The 23,269-nt window shown below is 41.6% G+C and overlaps 3 protein-coding genes and 2 long non-coding RNA genes across 6 annotated transcripts in view; 3 read left to right on the top strand and 2 right to left on the bottom strand.

The window, feature by feature from the left end:
- Positions 1–468, top strand: part of LOC135110115 (uncharacterized) — a 1,506-nt gene extending 1,038 nt beyond the window's left edge. Inside the window, exons 3-4 of the mRNA XM_064022071.1 lie at positions 1–195; positions 393–468. The exon at positions 1–195 is cut by the window's left edge and continues 192 nt beyond it. Of these exons, the coding sequence (XP_063878141.1) occupies positions 1–195; positions 393–468 (271 nt within the window). The remainder of the gene's footprint in view (positions 196–392) is intronic.
- The window catches only part of LOC135110454 (synaptotagmin-4-like), a 90,158-nt gene extending 88,138 nt beyond the window's left edge, over positions 1–2,020 (top strand). The window contains exon 9 of the mRNA XM_064022806.1: positions 1–2,020. This exon is cut by the window's left edge and continues 1,546 nt beyond it. The gene's annotated coding sequence lies outside the window, so the exon portion shown is untranslated.
- Positions 2,021–4,514: 2,494 nt separating this feature from the next.
- Positions 4,515–6,562, top strand: LOC135110451 (uncharacterized). The gene is made up of 4 exons (XR_010273276.1): positions 4,515–4,649; positions 4,972–5,120; positions 5,678–5,762; positions 6,154–6,562. It is a non-coding gene; the product is annotated as an uncharacterized LOC135110451 (long non-coding RNA).
- LOC135110452 (uncharacterized) lies at positions 6,553–10,849 on the bottom strand. Of its 2 annotated transcripts, XR_010273278.1 has the most exons (3): positions 10,443–10,781; positions 10,048–10,077; positions 6,553–8,137 (listed from the first exon to the last, which is right to left on the bottom strand). It is a non-coding gene; the product is annotated as an uncharacterized LOC135110452 (long non-coding RNA). The 2 variants fall into 2 exon arrangements; XR_010273277.1 differs by having other exon boundaries at positions 10,048–10,849.
- A 686-nt stretch (positions 10,850–11,535) lies between these two features.
- Positions 11,536–21,984, bottom strand: LOC135110450 (protein lines-like). Its single transcript, XM_064022805.1, has 3 exons — positions 21,752–21,984; positions 17,142–18,882; positions 11,536–16,455 (listed from the first exon to the last, which is right to left on the bottom strand). Exons 2-3 carry the CDS (start codon positions 18,620–18,622, stop codon positions 16,116–16,118), a joined length of 1,821 nt encoding a protein of 606 aa, XP_063878875.1. The 5' UTR covers positions 18,623–18,882; positions 21,752–21,984; the 3' UTR covers positions 11,536–16,115.
- Between the last annotated feature and the right edge of the window lie 1,285 nt (positions 21,985–23,269).

Raw genomic sequence — 23,269 nt, 5'->3', positions numbered from 1 at the left:
GGCCAGCACAGCACCACATGACAACCTACACACCATGGCCATCCACCTCGCCGCACGACACTGCATCAAGATAACACCCCCCCACTTCCCACAGCCACAGACAGACGCGTTGTTCAATGTCACTGATGCCCACACAGAGAATACCCGCAACCAAATTTACATCGCGGTTAGTGAAGCTGCAGCCGCAAGCCCCAGGCATGTAGGGAACACCCGGTGATTCAACCGAAATTAGTTCATGGAAAAAAATAGGTAAAGATAATATGATGCAAAATCCAGTGATAAAGAAAATGTCTAGGAATATCGATGTGCCGTAGGCAGCCATAACAAAATATTATAAAAGTAGATCTTCATGTCTATCAGTGTAAGGGCACCTGACCAGAAATGGCCTCAAGCGCCAAGTCCTCCTGCTGGTCCCCACCTGATTATAACACACCGGTGCTCACCCAGGACACGGCGAAGGCTTCATGACGCCAATCCAGTGATGACATGACGCCTGCCGCCGTCACACCACCTGCTGGTCACTAGTTATAAACATTGCCTGTACAGTCACCAACACTCCCCATACTCACGATGGGTGGTGAGGCGGCGGCGGGCGGGGCAGCAAGCGGAAATGAAAATTAAGTAAATACACCATTGATCCTCGCGGTATCGAACACGAGCACACCTACCCACAAACACACGCCGTGCGTCTGTCACTGTGTGGGGGGGGAGTGTGCTCGCACTCCCTAAGAGCCAAGCTGCTACTGGCGCGTCGGTTGGTGTTCGATTCTTAACAAGTGAACAGAGTATTTAGATATATTTTGAAGAAGCTATATATGTATGTGTATACTTGAGATTTACGACTCTAATATGATCAGCGACAGAGTATATTTCCTGGCTTTAGAAGCGTCATATATCACTACGTCATTAATCACAACAGCATTCGAATGTGTTTTAGGTTGTGGCATCCAAACGTTAAGAACCTTATTTGATAAAGTTCCTCATAAATTTTTAACTTTTTGCTAGTTTATGGATGACTTTTCGTCCTTGCTCTGTACGCAACAATATTTTTACATTGCAATCGAATGCTGTTTACCTGCCCCTGAGCTCCCCCAGAGTCAGCTGATGAGGGGGAGGTCCCCCTCACATCGCATTTTGTACCACAATCTGCATTTTCATATCGGTCATGCTTAGATGAACACTAAAGGCGGTTCAAATATGGACAGTGTGTAAGAGCTGAGTATTTAGAAAGGTATTACTCACATGAATTCCATATAGTAGTAACAAAAGGTTGTCCCTCCCAGGCCATGGACCAAATGTCATTGAGGAAGCGTTCAGTTTATTAAGTAGATACGAAGCATTTGTTTTGTAGCAACATTGAAAAAGGACATACACTCCAAACACCTCTCCCTGCCTCGGCCATACCCGTCCCTGCCTCAGTGCCTCGCGTCTAACATCGGTACCGTTGATTGGCAAGGACCGCGGCACGCCTGCCACCGTCTGGGTGTCGCACACACCGACCAGCCCCGTCTTGCGAGAGGCCTGCCACCATCGCGGGCCAGTTATCGCGCCACCGCCGACTCGGAGCATCTATAAAAAGGAGAGGCTTGGTGTTGCTGGCAGCAGGACAGGCCGAGCCTGGAGCCGAGCAACAGCAGGGGCAGGGGGGCAGTGGCTGAGGGAAGATGGTGTGCTAAAGGATAGGAAACTATCGCCATGATACTAATGGCTTCTAGAGCTGTAAATAATGAAAGTTTGTTTGTTTATTTTGATTAAGGTAAATGTAAACAAGCACAGAGCATAAGAGCAGCGACGAGCCAGTACCAGGCGGCAGGAGCCAGTGCGGCACCGCGCGGGTTCCAAGACTGCCTGGTGTTTTGAGTTGTGGCTCCAGCAGAGATCATGCAGTTCTGTACACATATATGTACTGTTATATATATACATATACATGAAAGTTTGGCTCTGACAAATGCTATACAGTCACGTGTCTATGTATTAACATGAGCTGTAGAAGAATGACCAATAAACTACCCGGTGTGAACTGAAGTTTTCCTCACCACTATTCTCCCCAACCCATCCCCTCACGATAGTGTATTCCTCACCTTCACGACACTACCACTGCTGCCTTCGCTCCTTTCCTGTACAACGATTTCTTCGCCTCGCCATATATATATATATATATATATATATATATATATATATATATATATATATATATATATATATATATATATATATATATATATATATATATATATATATATATATATATATATATATATATATATATATGTGTGTGTGTGTGTGTGTAGACACTTATCTACTTTTTTCTTCTGCCTCTTCTTCCTCCCTCATCTTTCCTCCTCTATATTCCACTTCTACCTCTTCCTGCCCTCCCTTCCTCTACCTTCCTACTTTTTCACTCTATGGGAATATTCACGAAAAATTACATATTGACCATGATGTGTGTGTGTGTGTGTGTGTTTCAGGGAATGAAGGGTGGGGATTGAGGGAAGGAGCAGAAAAAGGGTTGAAATTACCATGTTAGATAACGAACCTGTTTTGGTTTTGAAGAATCTCTCTCTCTCTCTCTCTCTCTCTCTCTCTCTCTCTCTCTCTCTCTCTCTCTCTCTCTCTCTCTCTCTCATATCTAGCAGGTTTTCATTGTGGGTCTCATCGCTTATCTATCTGTAACATCATGCCAGTTTTAACTATCTGTACTTTTAATTTCCCTCATTTTTTGCTTTGTCTTTTGCTTGTGAGAGAGAGTCGCGCCCACCTAAGTACGTACATAACTGCCGCATCTAAAACAAGCACTTCATCACACCCTTAGCCTGTCTGTTGCCTTCACCACGGCCTCTCCTTGCTGCATGAGAGGCAGTGTGAAGGACAACCACCTCATTACGTCGTTCAGGAAATGAAAACGATGGTATTTGTTTGAATTATTATTATTGTCATCATCATTATCATTTTTTTCTGTTTTATTGTATCATGTTAAGCCTCCAGAATGAACGTTAAGCACACCCTGCATTGAAAGTCACATAAATTACACAATACATATAAAATGCACTTAAAAAATACGTTGTTGTTCAGACGAATCGCTTCCACGTCAGAGTAACGCCCACCACTGCTTCAGAACCTCATGAACCACTGAATGAAACACTGCTGCTTGTGCCCTTGACGAGCTTGTCAGTTGAATGGCTAGGACCACTGCTTCCCAAACCTGGAGGGCGCTCCCTTAAGCGGGCGTGAGAAGAATAAAAGGGTACCGTGAAGTTATCTGGCCAAAAAATAACTGTTTAAAAAATACATCATGAAACTCCATCAGGAATCAGGAATAAGAATATGTCCTAACACTCGTGTCAAGTGGCGGCACCCACCTCGCTGAAATAAGGTGATGAAAACCATATCATTTATGCAATCAGTTGTCTATTTCAATATTATGAGAACTGGAACATTATGCATGTGTCATGCCTACATGCCTCATAAATAGTTAATGTTAGTTTGGTTGATTTAAAGGAGTACTGTATGTGTCTTTACATTTCAGTACTGTGAGGATTTGAAATATTATGTACGTGCCATGTCTTCATATATATATATATATATATATATATATATATATATATATATATATATATATATATATATATATATATATATATATATATATATATATTATGAGATTATGAACATCATAGTCAGTTATTGTGTGCTCACTTCAGTGTTATGAGTGTTTCGAAATACCGAATTATATTATGTTTTCAAACTATACTTGATTTTTTTGGAACTATAAGTTAATTCTTGTTACTTTTTTTCCGATTCTTTTTAAGCAAATGTTTATTAAAATGTCTCGTGTCTGTATAATTTGTTTCATTTGTTTTAATCTAAAACAAAGATCTTTATTTTCCTAAACACTGCCGAAATATAAATTGCAAAGGAATATAGAAATCTCATACATTGGTGGGGGAGGGGCGTGGTGGTCTGTCAGAGGCAAAAAGGAGCGTCACGTAGGATGGTTTGAGACCCAACGGCTTAGACTGATTAACAATGCTCATAGAACGATGCTTACAGTGAGCAGTTATGAAGTGCCTTTACAGCAAACAAGGGGGAGGGGGGCAGGGGAAGAGGCGGAGGAGGAGGAGGAGGAGGAGGAAGAGGGGGGAGGGGGAGCGGGGGATAAAGTGGAAAGGAGTGAGGCACTAAAGCAGTCATTTCTCCTGAAGGCCGTGCGTAGGTAAGCTTTGTCCTCTTATCGGAATTTTATTAATTTGATAGGATTTGTGTGTTAGTTTGGTGTAATCCATTCCCGTGGTGTTGGTGGAGCAGTTTCATTTGGCACTACAGTGGACTCAAGGTGGAATGGTGAAGGACTGAGGATTCTGACTCTTGAATACGACTGTTGGAACTATTGCTCCAGCATGATGATGGGTAATAATTTCAGTTAAAGTATAACAATCCACCGTAACGAGTGAATGAACCAACGAGGATCCGGTTCTAGCGGATCCGGGGTTCCGGAACAAAACCGTTCTCACTTTACTTCATAGGCTAGAAGCCAGTTGCCTTCAAGAAACAGTCTGACGAATATGTTCCTGTTTCTTATTCAGCTTGGATTCCAGTCAGCCTTCGTTGCAGTTCATTATTCCTTCCATTCCACCGAGGACTCTAGATAAGTATATTGTGTAGTTGTTAAGCTTGTGTACTGATAGGTACTTCGCTTTATTCATGTCTGCGTAAATCAAGGGAAGTCTTTTGTTCTATAACTTGGCGTTAGTCTGCGTATGTTAATTTGTTATAACGTTAAAGTTCGGTTTCGTGTCGTGGCTTAGGAGAGTAGGAAATTATAGGAGTGTATGTATGGAAGTTTTTTAACTGCTGCCGCGTAAAATACTTTTATCAGTGCTTTAGTGTAAAAACTGGTATAAATTAGTTTCATGAACGTAGTAAGTTTCGTCGCACAACAACCTCGTGTTGGTCTACCTTATCTCAATCCAGGAAAACGGACGCTGCCATGGTGGAAGCTGAGGATTTGTAATCCACGCTCAAGAATATTGAATGCATCTGATGCTGCCATGGTGGAAGCTGAGAATTTGCTCAAGAATGTCGAATAGCAGCCAGACACTGCAGATGTCTGGCAGCGGAGGGTAAGTGTTAGCCTTTCTTAATTTTTGGATATTTTCCAAAAGTTAACGGACGATATTTTCCAAAAGTTAAGGGACGTTGCCCGGCAGGAGGCCACGAAGAGGCCCTTTCCCTTTAACTAGACTTCGCACCGTAGCTGAAATACGAGCTCCGATACGAGATCTTAACAACGCAAGTAAACAACCGTAAGCAGGGTAGTTATAGTTATTTTTAAAGGTAGTTGGTCGCTTGTTATATCTTTCTGTAGCGTATGTTCTTGTATAGAATATAATGACGGAATCTTAAAGAATTAAATATACTACCGGTATAGAAATATACTACCGGTACAGAGTATACTAACGGTATCATAACTGTTATAGAATATACTAACTGTATAGAAAGTTATTTTCTGTACTAACGGTATCATAACTGATATAGAATATACTAACCGTATAGGAAGTTATTTATCTTAATCATGTATAGAATATACTAACGGGGTTTTAATTTTGCATAGAATATCCCTAACGGCAGAGATTGTTTCCTAGGCATAGATGGGCAATGAATCCTTCCCATATTTCAGGCGTTGCGCTGCGACGTGAGTGTGATGACAGTACGGTGTTGAGGTCCTGCCGTGTTAGATGCCTTCCCACTCACTACGAAGCCATGTAATGACTGTTTTTTAGTAATGTACTGTGATATTATTTTTTTTAGTAATTGATGTTTTTTAGGAATGTATTGATATTTTTTTTAGTAATTATTGATGTACCGAGTGATTAATTTTGTTCTCCCTTAGTATCAAGTACTGTTTTTGTGAAGCCTTTGAAGCGCTTTGTTTCTAATTCATATTCCGGATAGGAAGTAAATACTGGATATGGTGTTCAGTATTGTTACTGGCTTCAGAATAGCTTGGTGTATCCTTACCACATCAGGTGTCCTACCCAGTGTTATTTCATAACAGTTGTTCCATTTCCCTCGTGTATGTATGTATCCATGACAGGACACGTGTACATCGAGTAAGGTATTCTTAAGGTTTAAAGGATTTTTCATGTGTTACAGGTGTTGCCACTCCATCCTGCTGCAGAAAACTGGCTTCATGTTGCAGTGAAGATTAGATGCCGTTTTCTGCAGACGTCTGCCTCGCACCTCCACTGTGTCCTGCCACCTCCACTGTGTCCTGCTAGTACGTGCTGCCATCCAGGGAGGAGAAGCCTCACGCCTCCATTCTGTCCTGCCAACACATAATTCCATGCTCTGTTGTTACACCTTCCTTGTGCTGTGGAAGTTCATGCCTGTAGTGCTATTACTGGATAATAGTTACAAAATCGATATTGATGTTTTTGGTAAATTTGCTTGACTTCTTAAAGGATTAGTATATTAAGGAATAATTTTTAAAGCAGGGTTTGGTAACTATGAAACGGCAACATATTTTTAGGTATTCTGAATAAAACCAAAATCCATTCGGAAATGGCAATTTATTAGCTACCATAATTATATTTAAAAAAAATAAATGGCCACCAACTCTGCCTACTAGGAAACCTAAAAAAAATTTTACCCAATTTTTTTAGCAGAAAAATGCCCAAAAGTTTGACGAAACTGAATCCCGCCAAAATTGACCCAAATCCCACCAAAATGAGCCAAATCCCGCCAAAATGAGCCAAAAATTCAAGATTCCCTGGAAACTGCTAGGTAGATATCCCTGCAAAAAGGGCCAGAAAATTGGGAAAAATTCCTACAGGCCAGAAAATTTGGAAAAAACCCTACAAAAAAACTGCTAGAAAATAGGGAAAAAACCCTGCAAAACATGCCAAAAAACTGTGCAAAACCCCTGCAAAACATGCCAAAAAACTAACTGTGCTAAGTCGAAAATACTCTGAAGAGTCTCCGGAGACGAGGCAGATGTATGTTCCAGCTAAAATAAGTCTCCTAAAATAAGTCTCCATACACTTAATTACTTTAATTAGACAATTTTCAATTACACAATTTTCAATTACACAATTTTCAATTACACAATTTTCATTACACAATTTTCATTACTCTTTCCAATCTCATTTTCTAATAATTTTCACTATGAAAGTCTTCATCAATTTTCAACTTAGAACAACTTTAAGCATTTTGGGACAATTTTCAATTACAAAAAAGTCTTGGGTAAATTTTCAACTTAGTACAATTTTCTAATTTTCTTTACCTTCATTCAGGAGTCTAATATAAAACTTAGTAACAGCAATCAAAGCAATCAAAGTTCTATAAAGTTGAGAAGCTGACTATATAATCTAAATATTCTCAGCCTAAATGTCTCAGAAATGTATATGAAACCAATTACACAACATTTCTTCCCTAAATGAGACATTTACATAAAGGAATAACTACCACATTTGGCTACAAGAACTGCACAGAGACCTTGCAGTTATGACTGTGAACTTCCATCAGCAGGAAATGCACTGCATCATGTTTGTGCAATTTGAACCATTAAGCACAAAATGAAAGACTTGGAACAGACTGAAGGGAACACAGTGAGATGGATGTGTGAGTGTGCTGGGAGAGGTGGCTCAAGTAGTAAAGGACTGATATGCAGGCTTTGAACTGACACCATCACCAAAGTAAATGACTGACAAATTGCATGAATTTAGCAGGCTGAGAAAGACTGACTGAACTAGATGATGGTGATAAACAAAGGCCAAGCTAGGAACTTTAAACAAATCTTCATAATGCAAGATCTCTTATAAATAGTAAAATTTTATCTTATAAATAGTAAAATTTTATAAGATGTTACTCCTAGCTAGCTAAATAACCATGTGGTACATAAAATCAAATGACTTGATGCACACTGGAATGACCACAATGTCAAGTCGTGAAATCTGTGAATATGAAAACATGCAATCCTGTGGTTGAAACCATGTGCACTACCTACACCTTTCACAAAAAAGAAATCTTGAACTAATTATGCTGTGAACATTATAGCATCCTGCACCCTCATCCCTCTCTGTTTTGCACTTGCCACAGGTGTCTCTGAAAGCATGTATGCTGCTGGACATCCAAAAGTCTGCAAGAGAAAGAAAAAAAATCAATAAATGCCTCAGATGAGAGAGCAGGAGGTAGGTGATGTTGAAGTAGAGTGGAGTAATTTTAAGAAAGCAATAGTGGAGGGTGCAGAGGTGTGTGGTATGAGACAAGTGTGAGGTGGAGTGAGAAATGGAAATGAATGGTGGTGTGAAGAGATAAAGGTAGCTGTGGAGGAAAAAAAGGAAGGCATTTGAGGAATGGTTACAAAAGAAGGATTGAATGTCATATGAGAGTTAAAAGGAAAGCAGAAGACAAGCGAAAACAGCGGTGTGTGATGCCAAAGGGAGGGCCAAAGAAAGATGAAGGAGAAAATTAACAGTGTTCATGAGAATAAATAAATGTTCTAGACAGAGGTGAAGAAAGTTAAGAAAGAACCATCTGGTAGTGAGGAACAGATGAAAACAGAGGATGATGGGATGTTGGTTACACAGGATGAGGCAGGAAGGTGTGGAGAGTATTTTTAAGAAACTGGAGGAGGAAGGAGAGCCTGAGATAGGAACATTTGGCAGAGATACTTTAATTAATATACTAAAGGGGTTAAATGAGGCTAGTATAACAGAGGAGGAGGTGCAGGCAGCAGTAATGGAGATGAAGAGTGGAAAAGCACTATGTCTGGATAGAGGTGCAGTGGAATGTTTGAGGACAGGTGGGGTCAGTGTCATAGTGATTATTTACATTGTTAAATGTGTGCTTTCTGACTAGCAAGGTACCCTGGGAGTGGGCAGGTCCATGTGTAGTTCACAGTTTAAAGGAAAAGAGGATAGGCATGAATAATTTAATTACAGATGTATCAGTCTGTTGAGTACAGAGGTAAGGAGTATGGTAATGTATTGATAAAGAGAATCAAAGAAGGTACATATGGAATAACTTGTGATGCACAAGGAGGCTTCAGGAGAGGGAAGTGCTGTATAGATCAGGTGTGTGCTGTAAGACAGATTTGTAAGAGTATTTAGTAAAATGAAAAGAAATATTCTGGGGTTTTATGGATTTAGAGAAAGCATAGGACAAAACTGATAAAGAAGGAAAGTGGGATGTCTTAAAGTTGTAAGGTCTTTGTGATAGGTTGTGAAAAGATAGATGAGATGGCAGTGGTGCCATCAGGATGAAACAGAGGAGGAAAAGATGAAGAAGCAGTTATTATTAAAGATGTTTTTGGCTAGGTGCTGGAAGTCACAAGGGGAGTTAGATCTAGAAACATTTTGACATTTTCTATTGATGAAGAAGTTTTGGCTAATTGGAGGAAAGACTTGGAATATGAAGAGCATAAGGTTCAGGTGATGGAAGACTCAAGTAACTTTTGTGGGCCACCTCTTTATCATGTATAGCACATGAACATGCCATGTTAAACCAAGGTTTAGAAGCTTTAAGGTGAGAGGAAGAGTGAGGAATGTATGCCCGGATGCCAGACATTATCACCTCTATTATGCACTCAGTACACAGAGACTGGTCTCTGACATGGAAGCAGTAGTCACTCCAAGGAAAATCTGAATAATACCTCCTCTGGCTCCCCCAATTAGCAGAGGCAAAATGCCAGAGGCACCTCCACTTTGGGGGATCCTGAGCAGGAATGGGAGCAATAGAAGATGCAGATATGAGGTTGTGATTAGAGGAGCAACAACGGAGAAGACAGAGTGACAGCATAAGAAGAAGGATTGGAGGTTAGGAAAGTCAGGAATGTTGGACAATACAAATTAACCTCTCCTGTCAAATTTATCTTGAAAACACCTCTTGGAGTTGTGTACAGCAATCATACACACACACACACACACACACACACACACACACACACACACACACACACACACACACAAAACACTTATGTGGACTGGACAGGCTGTCATTGTTCATTACCAGGGCAATTAAAGACTGGTTTCCTTGGTCTCTTCTTACCTCCCATCCTTGTTGGACAGAAGCTCACATCTGGCGATGGCGTCGGAGCCGCAGTGAAACCAGCAGGACCAGCACCACAAGGAAAAGCACAGAAAGTGAAATAGCATTAATGATCAGCGGAGCAGCGAGCCCTGAGCCAACAGCAGGCAGCTCCGTCCACTGACAGAACTCCCCTGAGTCTCCTGGCTCGCAGATGCACCGGAACCCTGGCTGAAGGTTATGGCAGGCCCTCCGTGCAGGCAGGGCTTCCGTAGGCACTCATTGATGATATCACAGTTGTGACCCAAAAGTTACTGGCCTGATTTGCATCCTCCTCGTCTGTGTTTCCTTAAAACCCAAAGCCTACAACTACACCTAAACTTGTCTTAATCAACTTTACCTTGAGATACCCTTACCTGCGGCAGTCCACGCACACGTTTACACCCCTCTTCTCATTGAATAATACGGTAGAATCTTCAGGACCAAAACATTGAACTACACTTTTTGGTATCGCCTGCACTTTATGCACCTTTCACTCTGTCAGTAACTGTCTGTTAGTGTTCCCCGTGCAATGTGTGGCGTGGGAGGGGCAGATTCTGCAGCTGTCACAACTATACTCACCAGCCGTCACGGAACGTTTGTTGTCATCCTGCGGTGTCTTGGACCAGCCAGTGTTGCCATCTTCATTCAACTTTCAGAAACTAGCTCTTATTTCAGCACAAAACATTAAAAAAAAAAAAAAAAATGTGTATATACATAATAATAAAATATAAAAAATAAAAGTGAATGTAGATGATAAATAAAGAAATAAAGTAAAAGAAAATATAATTAATATATCAAGTAGTGCCGTTAAAAATACTTATTCAGTAAACGTGTTCACTATAATAAAATTTTATAAATACAACCATACAAGAAAAAATATATATAAAACTTATGTCACGTAATGGAGTACCGTTGAAAAGACTCAGCGCCACAAAGTTCAAATAGGAATAGCATGTATTCACAAATGGCAGTATACATGCTGCCTCAGTAATCCTGCACACACACACACACACACACGAGGAACAAGAGGTAACATAGTAATAACTTGTTTCTTGACTCATTAAAGAACTGATTCCGTGGAACGTTTATATATATATATATATATATATATATATATATATATATATATATATATATATATATATATATATATATATATATATATATATATATATATATATATATATATATATATAAAGAATGAGACACTATGTTCAGAGAAAAAAAATTATCTTATTAACCGGGGTCCGCTGCTTTCTCTCTTATTATCGTGACTTAAAAGATTAGACATATTTAAGGATGGTGATTTTGTGGAAGTAAGAAGTTGCGTTTCATACAAGGTCTGCCACGTGTAGGCCTGATGCTGATGGTTTGCAGCTGTCTTGTGTAATTCTTCTGGTAAAGAATCAGTACCTAAGATATGAGCGCATAACCAAGTACGAGCTATGCTGGATAACAAACACAAAACATAGCATAATTTTTAATTAAAATCAATATATTAAAAAAATACATGGTATGAAGATGACAAAGCAAACACATTACCCCTAGAATATTTGTGGTGTGAAGTTAACAATTAACAATCTCACCTCCATATCAGTAGCATTCTTTGTGTACTATTCAGTGAACCTTCAGTACCAACGTACCTAAATACACAGACCTTCAAATATCAGCTAAAAATCATTCATGCTTCTTGGTCATATAAATTTAAAACTGCTGCTGAAATATCCTAATGCAAGGAATTTCAATTACCTTGGATTCTTTACCATTTGAAAACTGCTTTTTCAATGTATGTGTTAATTTTCAGGCTATGATGCCAGGCTGTCATAAGAACTTCAAGTCTGTCCAACCTGAATCTCTTGGTCTATCAGCAACACTGGTGTTGCTGTGGCCTGGCCAATAGAAAGCATCTTTGCTGCCATTACAAGCCTACATAGGCTTTAAAATGATTGGAAAAGCAAGTTTACTATAACTTAAAAAAAGACAAAACTCCTTGGAGTCAACTTCTCAGTGAGTCCATGGCACAAATCTACAGACTAGAGTTTTGTTTTTGAGAACACCCTCAAGCTGATGCCAGCCCATAAGGCTGGGAACTCTGGAGGGTAAGAGCTGCCACAAAATGGAACTCACTACAAGGAAAGCTGGCATGCAGAATTCCACACAACTCCAAGGGTCTGAGCTCTGCCCATCACCATTGTCATTCTACCAATTGCGTGATGATTCAACACAAAAATGTACTGTCCTATTTTTGTTTTGATACAAAAAAATTTACTACACACTAAAATCTAACTATAAAAAAAAAAAAAAACATTACATTTCCTCAACAAACTATGTACAGTGCCTAGCTTGATGCAGGAAAAATAAAGTCTGTGTATGGAGGCTTGATTTCTCAGAAATAAATATTTGTTAAAAATAAATACAAAAATAGTCATTCTGTCAAAAGAAATAGAATACTGGAGAGCCAAAGGGACATTGCACAGCTACACCATGGCACACACACACTGTCCATAAACATGACACTCTTCTGAACTAAATACACTATGTGAGAGAGAGAGAGAGAGAGAGAGAGAGAGAGAGAGAGAGAGAGAGAGAGAGAGAGAGAGAGAGAGAGAGAGAGAGAGAGAGAGAGAGAGAGAGAGAGAGAGAGAGAGAGAGAGAGAGAGAGAGAGAGAGAGAGAGAGAGAGAGAGAGAGAGAGAGAGAGAGAGAGAGAGAGAGAGAGAGAGAGAGAGAGAGAGAAATTTTATTTAAGTTCATAGAAATATTCCTATTGTTTCACCTTTAAAGTTCCTCACATTCACCCAGAGCTTCTTTCATTTAAATAAGATCTATGAATACTTTCACTACATGCATGAGAAGCACTTGCTCTGTAAAAATTATGTTGGGGTATCAGAGACACTCATTTCTGCCATGTTGATAGCACCATGATAATAAACAAAGTATTGTAGTGATGTATATGTAGAAGAAATACAAGTCAGTACCAGGGACATCTTGCTAATTCAATATAGTGGCTCAAAACAGATCACCAACATATTAAAAGTTTTGCAATTGTATGCCATCATCATAACAATGGCTGTTCTGTGAGTTTCTAATTGAGTTTATCCATGGTGTGGTACAGCTACTGTCAGCAGCTGAGGAACTTCTAGTATCAGTCCATTGTTTCTTGCAATACCTCTACAACTCTAATGATAATACTAAACTTCTGTGATAAAAATTCCCTAGCTCAGACAGAAGGCAGTGAGCTTGGTGATCTTCAGATAGCTATATCTTGATATTCTGAACAATAGAGAGCATAAAGAGACATCTGAACTCACTTACACAACAGTGAATGAAAAAAAGAGAGGGCCAGATTGTACAGTAAAATTACATTCCTCCTTTTTGTGTCAATGGATATGGCAATATACAATCCCCTCACACAAAGAGCCACCCACACCTTACACCACACTGAGCTGCACATGCAGACAAGACACACACACACACACATGCACATGAAAGAAAATGAATATGAATAATATAATTCTTAATCAAATTGCCTCCCATACCTGCCAGTGAAGTATTAACCTCATTAAATCTTGTAACTCCTCCATTGAGTGGCAGTGCAAAACAATAAACTCACTTCAAAACATGGAAGTGAAATGTCTGATGGCTGGTTCTATGTCAAGGACCTGAACTATGAGGAATGTGCAAAGTGCAGATTTTAACAAGTGATTAAGAGTCTACAAAATTGTAAAAATAACATGTGCTATCTACAATACATAACAAGGAGATACTTTAGGGAGTACTTTGTTGTGAGGGAAAATTAAATACAAGAGGGATATTTTGTTATGGGGGAAATTAAATATAAGAATGTTAATTTCCTAATGGCAGTGGCAAGGGACAAGTGCCTGGTGCTCTGTGGATTCGATCAGTTCATGACTACTAAATTATCAACAAGAACTGTCAATTAATTTCATTTACAACACATTCATAATTATTACTCATGCACGCACACGTAAACGCATGCACACACACACACATACATTCTGGGTTCAAATTGTCAAATAATCTTCCACAGCAACATACGACATTCTATTTTTTAAATGAAAACAGAAAACATAACAATATGTAATTCTGCTCAGGACTGTGACCTACTATGTTTGAAAGAATGAGCAAGGGGAATAGAAACAGTATACATATATATATAAAAAATCTTAACCATTTAAACACTGGGTTGATGATGCCAAACAGGGCATACAACTAATATAATACAAATACATAATATACTATATACTTAAACTGTTCTAACCAGTTTTCCTGATTTGAGTTCCCTAATATTAACTTCCTCTGTCATTCCTACAACACCACCCATGCATGGCAGAGTCTGTATCCTCAGCTGGAAGGGAGGCAGAGGCAGGGATGATGCAAGGACATGTAAAGGCATCACCTAAATGCTAGCAGGCAATGAGGGCTTGTCAAACCTTCCTATGTATATCATGTACATGAGAGTGGTGGTGCATAATAGGTGCTTCAAGACCAATCTTGCTAATGGCAGTTTATCAATATTTTAAATTTCATCTTGCCTCTTCATAAAGATTGTGGCATTGAATGCTTTATTTGAACATAAATACTATCAGGTTCTTTGAAAAATTAGAAATTCCAAAGTACTTGCCTTGTAATCATCACCAGTTCTGCACTACTGCAAAATATGCTTTACATATGTGTATTATAAATAATTTTGACTACCATGTCAATTCAAAAGAGCTGAGATCTATCTATTAACAACAACCGATTAGAAAAAAGCCATCCAGTGCATCATCCCACCAACTTTATTACCCCCAATGTTCTTAAAAGAGAAAGAAAAAGGAGGTGAGTGTGACAGGAGTGGTGTGTTTCCAGATGAAATATATAAACAAGAGACATAACCATTCTCTCACAGGACCCATGGAATAACAATCAAAGATAAACTGACACATACAGAGGTATAAGAATTGACAGACTGATAGGTAGATTGATAGATAAATAAATGGATGAACAGACAAAAACAAAATACAAATTCTCAGTCTTGGAAATGTGTTTGTAAGAAATACCCAACATTTCTAATTTTCAACTGTGTGTGTGTGCTTTAGATAAATGGGCATATGGCACAAAGGTATGTGTGATGGTGGTGGTGTGTACAGTATGACCCATGTGAGTTTGCATCTTTGGCACAGAGGTATACATAACCGTGCTGTATGCTGTGCACATATGGAAACTTGATATAAAATATGTGCAAGTGTGTGTGTGTGTGTGTGTGTGTGTGTGTGTGTGTGTGTGTGTGTGTGTGTGTGTGTGTGTGTGTGTGTGTGTGTGTGTGTGTGTGTGTGTGCGCGTGTGCGTGCACTTCAGGTGAGGGTTGTGGTGTGCATTGCAATGATGCACATAGTCAGAAATGAAGTGGTGTATGGAATGTGTCGTTTTAATATTACATTGGTACTTTACACCAACTTACATTGTGTTATGTCAACACCTTCAACATATGTACTGAAATTACATCATTACTTAAAAAAATCAAAACATAAATATAGTGATAAACACTACATCTCAGGTGCTGGATAGTCTCTACTATATCCTGTCTCTACCATACCCCACCCTCATACCTGCAAACCATTCTCTCAATACTGACACAACTCTAAACATCTGAGTGAGAGCAGAGAGCACTGTTAAGTAAGACATGAAGGACCTAAATAAATATAAAAATATATGATATTGCAACTGAGGATATATCAGTTTCTCTAATGCTACGAACATCCTACCGAGCCCAAGCAGCTGCCCAGGTCCGAGGTGGGCGGCATGGTGGTGCCACCAGTTGGGGCTGCAGCACTCAGAGGAGAGAGGTAATATTGACTTTGCCCACTAAGTAACAAAGACACCTTCACACAAGTTGCCAGTAATGACAAGGTTACAGTGCACTGTGACCTTACTAAGGGTTACTTTCCTTGACCCATCCTTCCACTGCACTCTATAAAAACTCTAGGGCACCCACCTGAGGTGCTTTGCAGCTCATCCTTGCCTGTTGCAAGAATAGGGACAAACCTAGTGATCCCCACCCTCATACATTTCCTCACACTTCTGCAGCAGCTTGAGGACTGGAGTGATGTTGTATGGGAAGAGGTTCTTGGACACCAGACGATCAATGGCATACCGCAAACGAATCAAGACTGTCATAACTTCTTCCAGGCGGCGTCCACAGTGAGAGGCAAACTCATGCCAACTGCGGCGGATGAACTTGAGGTAGCGAAGAAGGTAGAGGAGGAAGCAGGTCTCATTGGACACCAGCAGATCAAGCAGAACATCGTGGTCCAGGTACACCGTCTCCAGGAAGACCAGGAAGGTGGTGTGAGGGTTGACACAGGCATGAAGCTCTGGCTGTTGTCTGTAGAAGAGTACAATTAAAAAGTATGAGTAATATATTTTCATTCCAGTCTCATCCAAGAAAATATCAAACATAAGAACATAAGAAAATATGGGAAGCTACAAGTCATCAGGCCTACACACAGAGGTCTCTGTATGAAACATATCTACTTATTTCTAATTATCAAGTCCTGTTAGCAAGGGAACAAGTTAGAACTCATACAAATGGTTACAAGCTAGAAAAAAAAACAGGTATAGAGTTCCAGTTTACTAGTAAAAGATATGAAGGATTAAGAATATTGGTTAACACCTGCATTAGGTAGGTAGATGAGAGAAAGTAGTCTTGTAGAGCAAGGCTGCAGAAGGGAGCCAAGCATGCAGTAAACATCAGGGGAACAATTAGCATGAAAGTAGCAATAGAAGATAGCAATAGAGAGAAATGCTGAAGACAGTCAGTTAGAGAAGAGAAACTGATGAGATGAAATGCATCAACTTCTATTCCAATACACTTTCCTCCTTCACACCAAATAACTGATGGAAAAACTTTCTCACAAAAAAAATGACGACACACTTAGTGCCTTTCCTGAGTTCAACTCAGCAATGTGCCTCAGTCAAGCAGATCAAGGTGCCTGGGAAGCATCTCTTCCATAAAGGGAAGACAAAGGAAGGAAAGAAGCAGTAGTCCGAAGTAGAAAGAGTGTTAAGTACCTGATGCGAAGACCTAGGCCGGTGAAGATGTCAAGGCCGCACACCATAGACTCCACCAGCCAGTCATCCTGATCAGCAAAGAGGCGCACCATCCACTCAGCCATGGGAGCCTCAGGGTGGAAGGGTAGCTTGGCTTTGACAAAATCATCCACTTTACGCACCACTTCCCGCAAGCTGCGCTCGATGATGGCCATGTCCACATCCTCCGAGCCAGACCCGCCAGACCTGGAGGAGTTCTCTGAGGAGGAGTCACAGCGTGTCTCCTTCACCGTCACAGCAATGGCCTTAAGCACCACCAGCACCACTTTGTGCAACACAGTCCTATCCCCAGGGTCTCTACCCACTGACATGCCCTGTGAACTGGGTCCTGGACCGGCCACGCTCCCTGCACCCTCCCCCCCATGGCCAGATCCACTTCCTGCCCCTCCACAAGGCACACACTCTAAGAATCTGCGGTCCTTCACTGCCCGAATAAGCAAGTGGGCCAGGTTACAAGGCTCCTCAGCTAGCACGTCCTGCAGGGCCAGCGTGCTACCGTAGCAGAGCACCTCGTTGTACAAGTCCAACACTTTGCGCCACACCACTGCCGCTGTGTGTCGCGTCAGGGGTGCCATCAGGCGCTCCAGTCCTGAATAGAACTCCTTGGTGTCTGTAACAGACAAGTTGGCTTTCACCGAGATTAAGGACTCCCACAGTGCCAGGAAGGACACCACCACATGTTCTCGCTCTGCTGAGAACTCATTCACCAGCTGCGTGAGACGTCCCACCAGGGCGAACCAGCGCCGCTCCAATGTGCGTGTGGCCAGGTGCTTCACCTCATTGGCCCCCTGTGCCTCCGCCGGGGCCAGCTGCACACGGGAACACTCTGGGGGTGAACCACCCTCTTCCCCAACTTCCAGTGGGTGGTCATCCAAATCCTTCCACTCAATGACACGGCGCACCACTTCCACTGAGTGGCCCACCTCTACCAGACGTGGTGAGGTGGCCAGATTCTCCACCAGCCGCTCCAGCACTACCTCACCTGCCCGACCACGCAGCATGAGCAGCAGGGCTGAGAGAGCACGGGCAGCCGAGTAGCTGATGTAGGCATCAGGGGAAGCCAGGAGAGTGAAGAGCACATCCAGCACGGCAGCTTCATTGTCAGCACCAGCAGCAGCAACTTGGCTGATGCGGGCACACAACACACCACGGCTCTGCTGCCTCAGCGACACCTCAAAGAAGAGTGTCAGCATGCCTGTGTAGAGCAGTGTCTCCTCTCGCAGTGGGCCAGGCCGGGCAGCAGGCTGGCTGGCCAGGCATTCATTGCAGACGGCCAGCGTATGCAGGATGTCCGGCAGCTGCAGGGAGCAGAGGCACTTGTGTGTCAGGCGAGCATGGATGATCTCCAGGTCACGGCGGGGCAGCAGCCGGCCTGGCCGGCCCCCAGCCCCGCCCTCACCTGAGGGGGGCAGCTTGGCCCGCTTGTGCTGGGGCTCAGCCATGCTGCTCACCTGGCACAGCCCAAGCCACCGGGGGGTAGCGGGCAGGTGGGCGGGCGTGGCCACCAGCCAGCCTCCATAGCAGCAATAGTGATGAAGGAAGGGGCTGGCCAGGCCTCACTGTCCTCCTGAGGCTGGTGTGGTGGCTGGGGGGCATGACCATTTGCCCCACCGCCCCACACTATCTAGCCCCACCACCACACATCACAGGCAGCTGCACCACAACACACCAGAGTCACACCTGCACAGACACCAACAACAATCTGCAACAAAGACACAAAATATTAAGCAATATTCAGGAGGGGGGGGAGAGAGAGAGAGAGAGAGAGAGAGAGAGAGAGAGAGAGAGAGAGAGAGAGAGAGAGAGAGAGAGAGAGAGAGAGAGAGAGAGAGAGAGAGAGAGAGAGAGAGAGAGAGAGAGAGAGAGAGAGAGTTATAGAAGGGGGAAGGAATGAGATGCATAGGTGAGATGGATGAGAAAGAAGAGATGGAGGAAGATAGGAAGAAGGCTGGCTAAAAGAATTTCCTTTAAGTATGTCAGCAACCACAATGACCTGGGTGTTATGACTGATACATGACTTAGATTCTGCTTGCATATCAGACAGTGAGGAAAGCTGCTGCCATATCCTCTTGCTTTCTAAAAGCAACCTTGTGCCATTCATGATGTCTGTTCACATCTCTTATGTGTCCTTTTTCAACATATGTCACTGTTATGGATCACTAGCTATAGTGGTGGTCTTTGGTTTCTCAAGTCAATACAAAGAAGGTGAACTAATATTACTGATGGTCTGTCTGAAGTCCCTTACTCCTAATTCTTGGCCATTCTATATCTACATTCTGTAAAGGGTCACCTCCTTATGGCTAACCAGCTGAAGTACTGGAAGATATTCCATGATGAATGTTGGATATGAGCCTCAAGATCACTATACTTACAGTACCAGAAATTGGAACTTGGGGATACGTGAGATTTCTTCTTTCTGCTCAACTGGATGCAGGATACTTTATAGTCAAAGATGTGTTAGTGCTTGAAATTTTCTCCCAATGTTGTGTTAAATCTTTAATATATTGATTTGCTTAAACATGCTCTTAACAATATTAATGAGCCATGCATATAAAAATTGAATAGACATAGCTTACTCTCAGTTCATAAATAAAATTCCCACATGACACAGAACTCAGTTCTGTTCTCTTACTACCTATTCTGTTTATAACTGTAATGATGGCAAGTCATTGGGTCTGAGCTTCCCCCTGCCCCACATCTCTTAAGCCTTCTCATCCTGAACAACTCACATCAGTAAGGGTGGCAACCAGGAGAGCTGTTTACATTACATTTGCAACATTGTTACTTTGTTGCATCCTCCAACAAGAATATTGTAATAGAGGGCAACAAAGATAGCTTGATGGTTGGCTAAGTATCAACACAATGAACAACCAATTACAGACACATGAAGAGCAAGCAAAGCAAAATCAAGTATTCAAAAAGTGTTACCACGTGAGCTAGCCTGCTTCTTTTGAGAGACAACTGAAGAGAACACAATCTCCTCAAAAAGTTCATTCTAGAGCTCACTGACCCTGATAGAAATTAAACATGCTATGACATCCACAGAGTAGTGAGGCATCAATCTTTTCACTATGGTTTTAAAGCAACTTTGGTGCACTTTCAAAAAAGGATTATGCAAATGAGTGTAATGATCATTTATATTTTTTCAGGCCATAGTAAGTTTATCCCCTTAATGAAATATAACTGGCGGCAGACCTGACAAGCCCGAGTGCCAACACAAGAGCTCTACCACACCTCCTGTGGTACTAATACACTGGGGTAGGTCAAATTAGGGCCATCTCCAACTCAGGGCATTCTGAAATACCAACTTGGACCATTATCTCAAGCAATTTGAATCATTCTGTACGACCAACTCTGGCCATCTTTATTACAAACTTGAACCATCATTTATTCTAACATGAACTCAAGATCCAAATCTTAGGCAGAATCATACAAATCATCTTCTCACCCTCATTCATGTCCAGTCCCAGGTTTCATTTCTAGACCATAGTAAGCACATCATGGACAAGTGTTTAGTGTGCATAAATATAGTGCATCCCCAACAGGTGAGATTACAGCTTTCTGTGCAGTTTTCCAGATTTACTAGTATATTACAGAAATTAAACATATAAGTGTAAATTACTGAACTCTACAAATTGTGTTCTAACATCTAGCAATTTCATCATATAAACCTTTTCCATACCCTAATCTATGTTCAGCAGTACCATTCTTGAAGGCAAAGGATGCAGCACAATAAATTAAACAAAATATCAGGAAAAGTTTAAATAGTGACAAGTGGTCTAATTGCCTTATCATAAATTAATTTAATAATTTTGCAGGAGGCTTTGGTGTTTGATGGATGCAGTTTTTGGCAACATAGAGCTTGTGAGGCCGACATTACAAGGGAGGAGTATAGAAGAGCAGTTAGGGAGAGTCTGGAAATAAACTGGAGGTGTACCGTATGTGCTTCTGCAAAAGAAGGCCATAATTGTAAAGTTCTCAATGAGCTTGATTCATTGAACGTCAGTGCTGACTGCTCTACTGAGGATCATCCACTGTTTTTTGTAATTTTAAGTTTGTTAATAATGAACTGCATACAATTTCTTGGTTGTGAATTTTATTATTTTCAAGCTTTTATACTATTTTTCAACTACTTTTTATTCCTAAATTTTCTATGAACCTTGTTGCTTTCCGTGTTTATGTTAATAATGAAATGCAAATAATTTTTTGGATGTGAATTTTATTTTACTTTTTTTAACCTTTTGTTCTATTTACTAATATTTAGATCTGGTCCAAGTTTGTCCACTGCTGTGGCCCGAGTTCGGGGTGAGCCAATACACTCACAGGTGAGAGACAGAGAGAGTGGGTGTTCTAAATGTAATGGGAAGTGTGGCTATTCAGGTGTTGGTTGTGATGCAACACAGGTGGAAACTTGAATTGGCAGCGCTCCCCTCCACCCCTACCTGTCCTAAGCTGCAAAGGACTTCCCCCAGTACCTGGTTCTGCCATACCTCGCCATAGCAGAGTAGAGTGTGTGTCCCAGGCACAGTGCTCTGAGCCCCCCGCCCCCCAAGGAGGGCAGCAGCACTCACCTGGGGAGCAGCGTGATACTGCCCCGTGAGAGGCGCGGTGAAGGCTGCACGTCGTCCAGTGCCAGGTCCTGCTGCTCCCGGCACCACACACCACCCTGCAGGCCCTGGTGCTGCTTCACCCTTGCCCAGGTCACGCCACAGCACAATAGATCCACTACACGCTGGGCCCGGGATGCTGAGACCACTACTCAGCGACCACCACCACCACCACCTTCACTCAACTGACCATCTATAGTCCGCGGCGTAAATATCATCAGTGTTTTATAAAACTTATCCATTTTCTTATATAAAGCATTAAATATTGTGCTTTAATTTTAACGCTTATTCGTAAGCGTGGATACTATATTCTATTTATTTCTTATCCATAATTATTTACTATAGATAGTTAATTGTGGTTGACCACTGCATCCGAAGAAGCTCCCTGAAATACACTGAGGTATGTTTTCATTCAGTGAATTGTCTTTCTAATGAAAAAAAAAGCAAGGCAGTGTATATTATGTTGAAATTTCAGGATATAAAGCACTTTGTTTTACTACCATCTAAACCATATTAGTGGTGATCAGACCTATTCTAGTGAGCGGGATCCAGGCCAGGCCAAACATACGGACAGCGGGGCCTCGGTGGGCACGGGCACGAAACGGCAATGCGAGGTAAAACCCATTGTCCTCTCCCTGGCAATCTTTCATGCGAATAGCGGGAACTTTGCTCTTCTAAAACATGAAGCGGACTATTTTTTCCGTAACCATTTCCGTTTCCAAGTGGGAGGAAGACGAAGGTCCGGGCGTGTGGGTCTAATGGGCATCGGCTTTGAATGGGCCCACTTGGCCTCGGGGCACGGCGGGGCTGGGCAGGGCATTGTCCACTCGCACCTGAACCCGCAATTTTGAAGCTTTATGCCGACCATTTGAAAGAGAGAAATGACAACAGCAACGGCAAAAATGACGACTGGAGCTATCAGAAGTGGGCGGAGAATGACCATGGCATCGCCGCTTACGGATAGGGAAAGTAAGGGAAAGAGGTGGCCAGACAGGGAAAAAGGAGAGCCGGGATGGCGTGAGGAGTGGAATAGAGGTAGTAAGGAAAAGTGATGTCAGGGATGGGTGGTGAGCGGCACAAGAAGATACAAGGAATATGAGGCATCGGTGTCAAAGGAGAATAGAGAGAATGGAGTATATATGGAAAAAGTATTACAAACAAGGGCAAAATAGGTTGAAATAAGAAAAAAAAAAAGATATATATATATATATATATATATATATATATATATATATATATATATATATATATATATATATATACACGAGCATAACAATGACAATCAAGTGCTTCACTTTAGCGTTGCCGATATGTGTGGTCATTCCCAGACTTCCTAGATCTCAAAGGATGATAGTGACTTCTATTAATGGCATAGAATCAGACAGAAAAAATATATTGTGCTTTGGTAGACCGTCCTGTATATACGAATTTTGTGGATGCCTCACTGCACAGAACCATCAAAGCCTCCGTGCAGGAGAATGT

This window comes from Scylla paramamosain, chromosome 20 (genome assembly GCF_035594125.1).
Source record: "Scylla paramamosain isolate STU-SP2022 chromosome 20, ASM3559412v1, whole genome shotgun sequence".
Lineage (NCBI taxonomy): Eukaryota > Metazoa > Arthropoda > Malacostraca > Decapoda > Portunidae > Scylla > Scylla paramamosain.
This window is presented reverse-complemented; position numbering and strand designations above follow the sequence as displayed.

What these genes read in the sequence shown, in the direction of transcription:
- LOC135110450 (XM_064022805.1), bottom strand. Translation starts at nt 18,622, where the DNA reads ATGGCTGAGCCCCAGCACAAGCGGGCCAAGCTGCCCCCCTCAGGTGAG. An exon ending in GGCCTAGGTCTTCGCATCAG is followed by an intron (nt 16,456 to 17,141) that starts GTACTTAACACT and finishes ACTCTTCTACAG; the next exon opens with ACAACAGCCAGAGCTTCATG.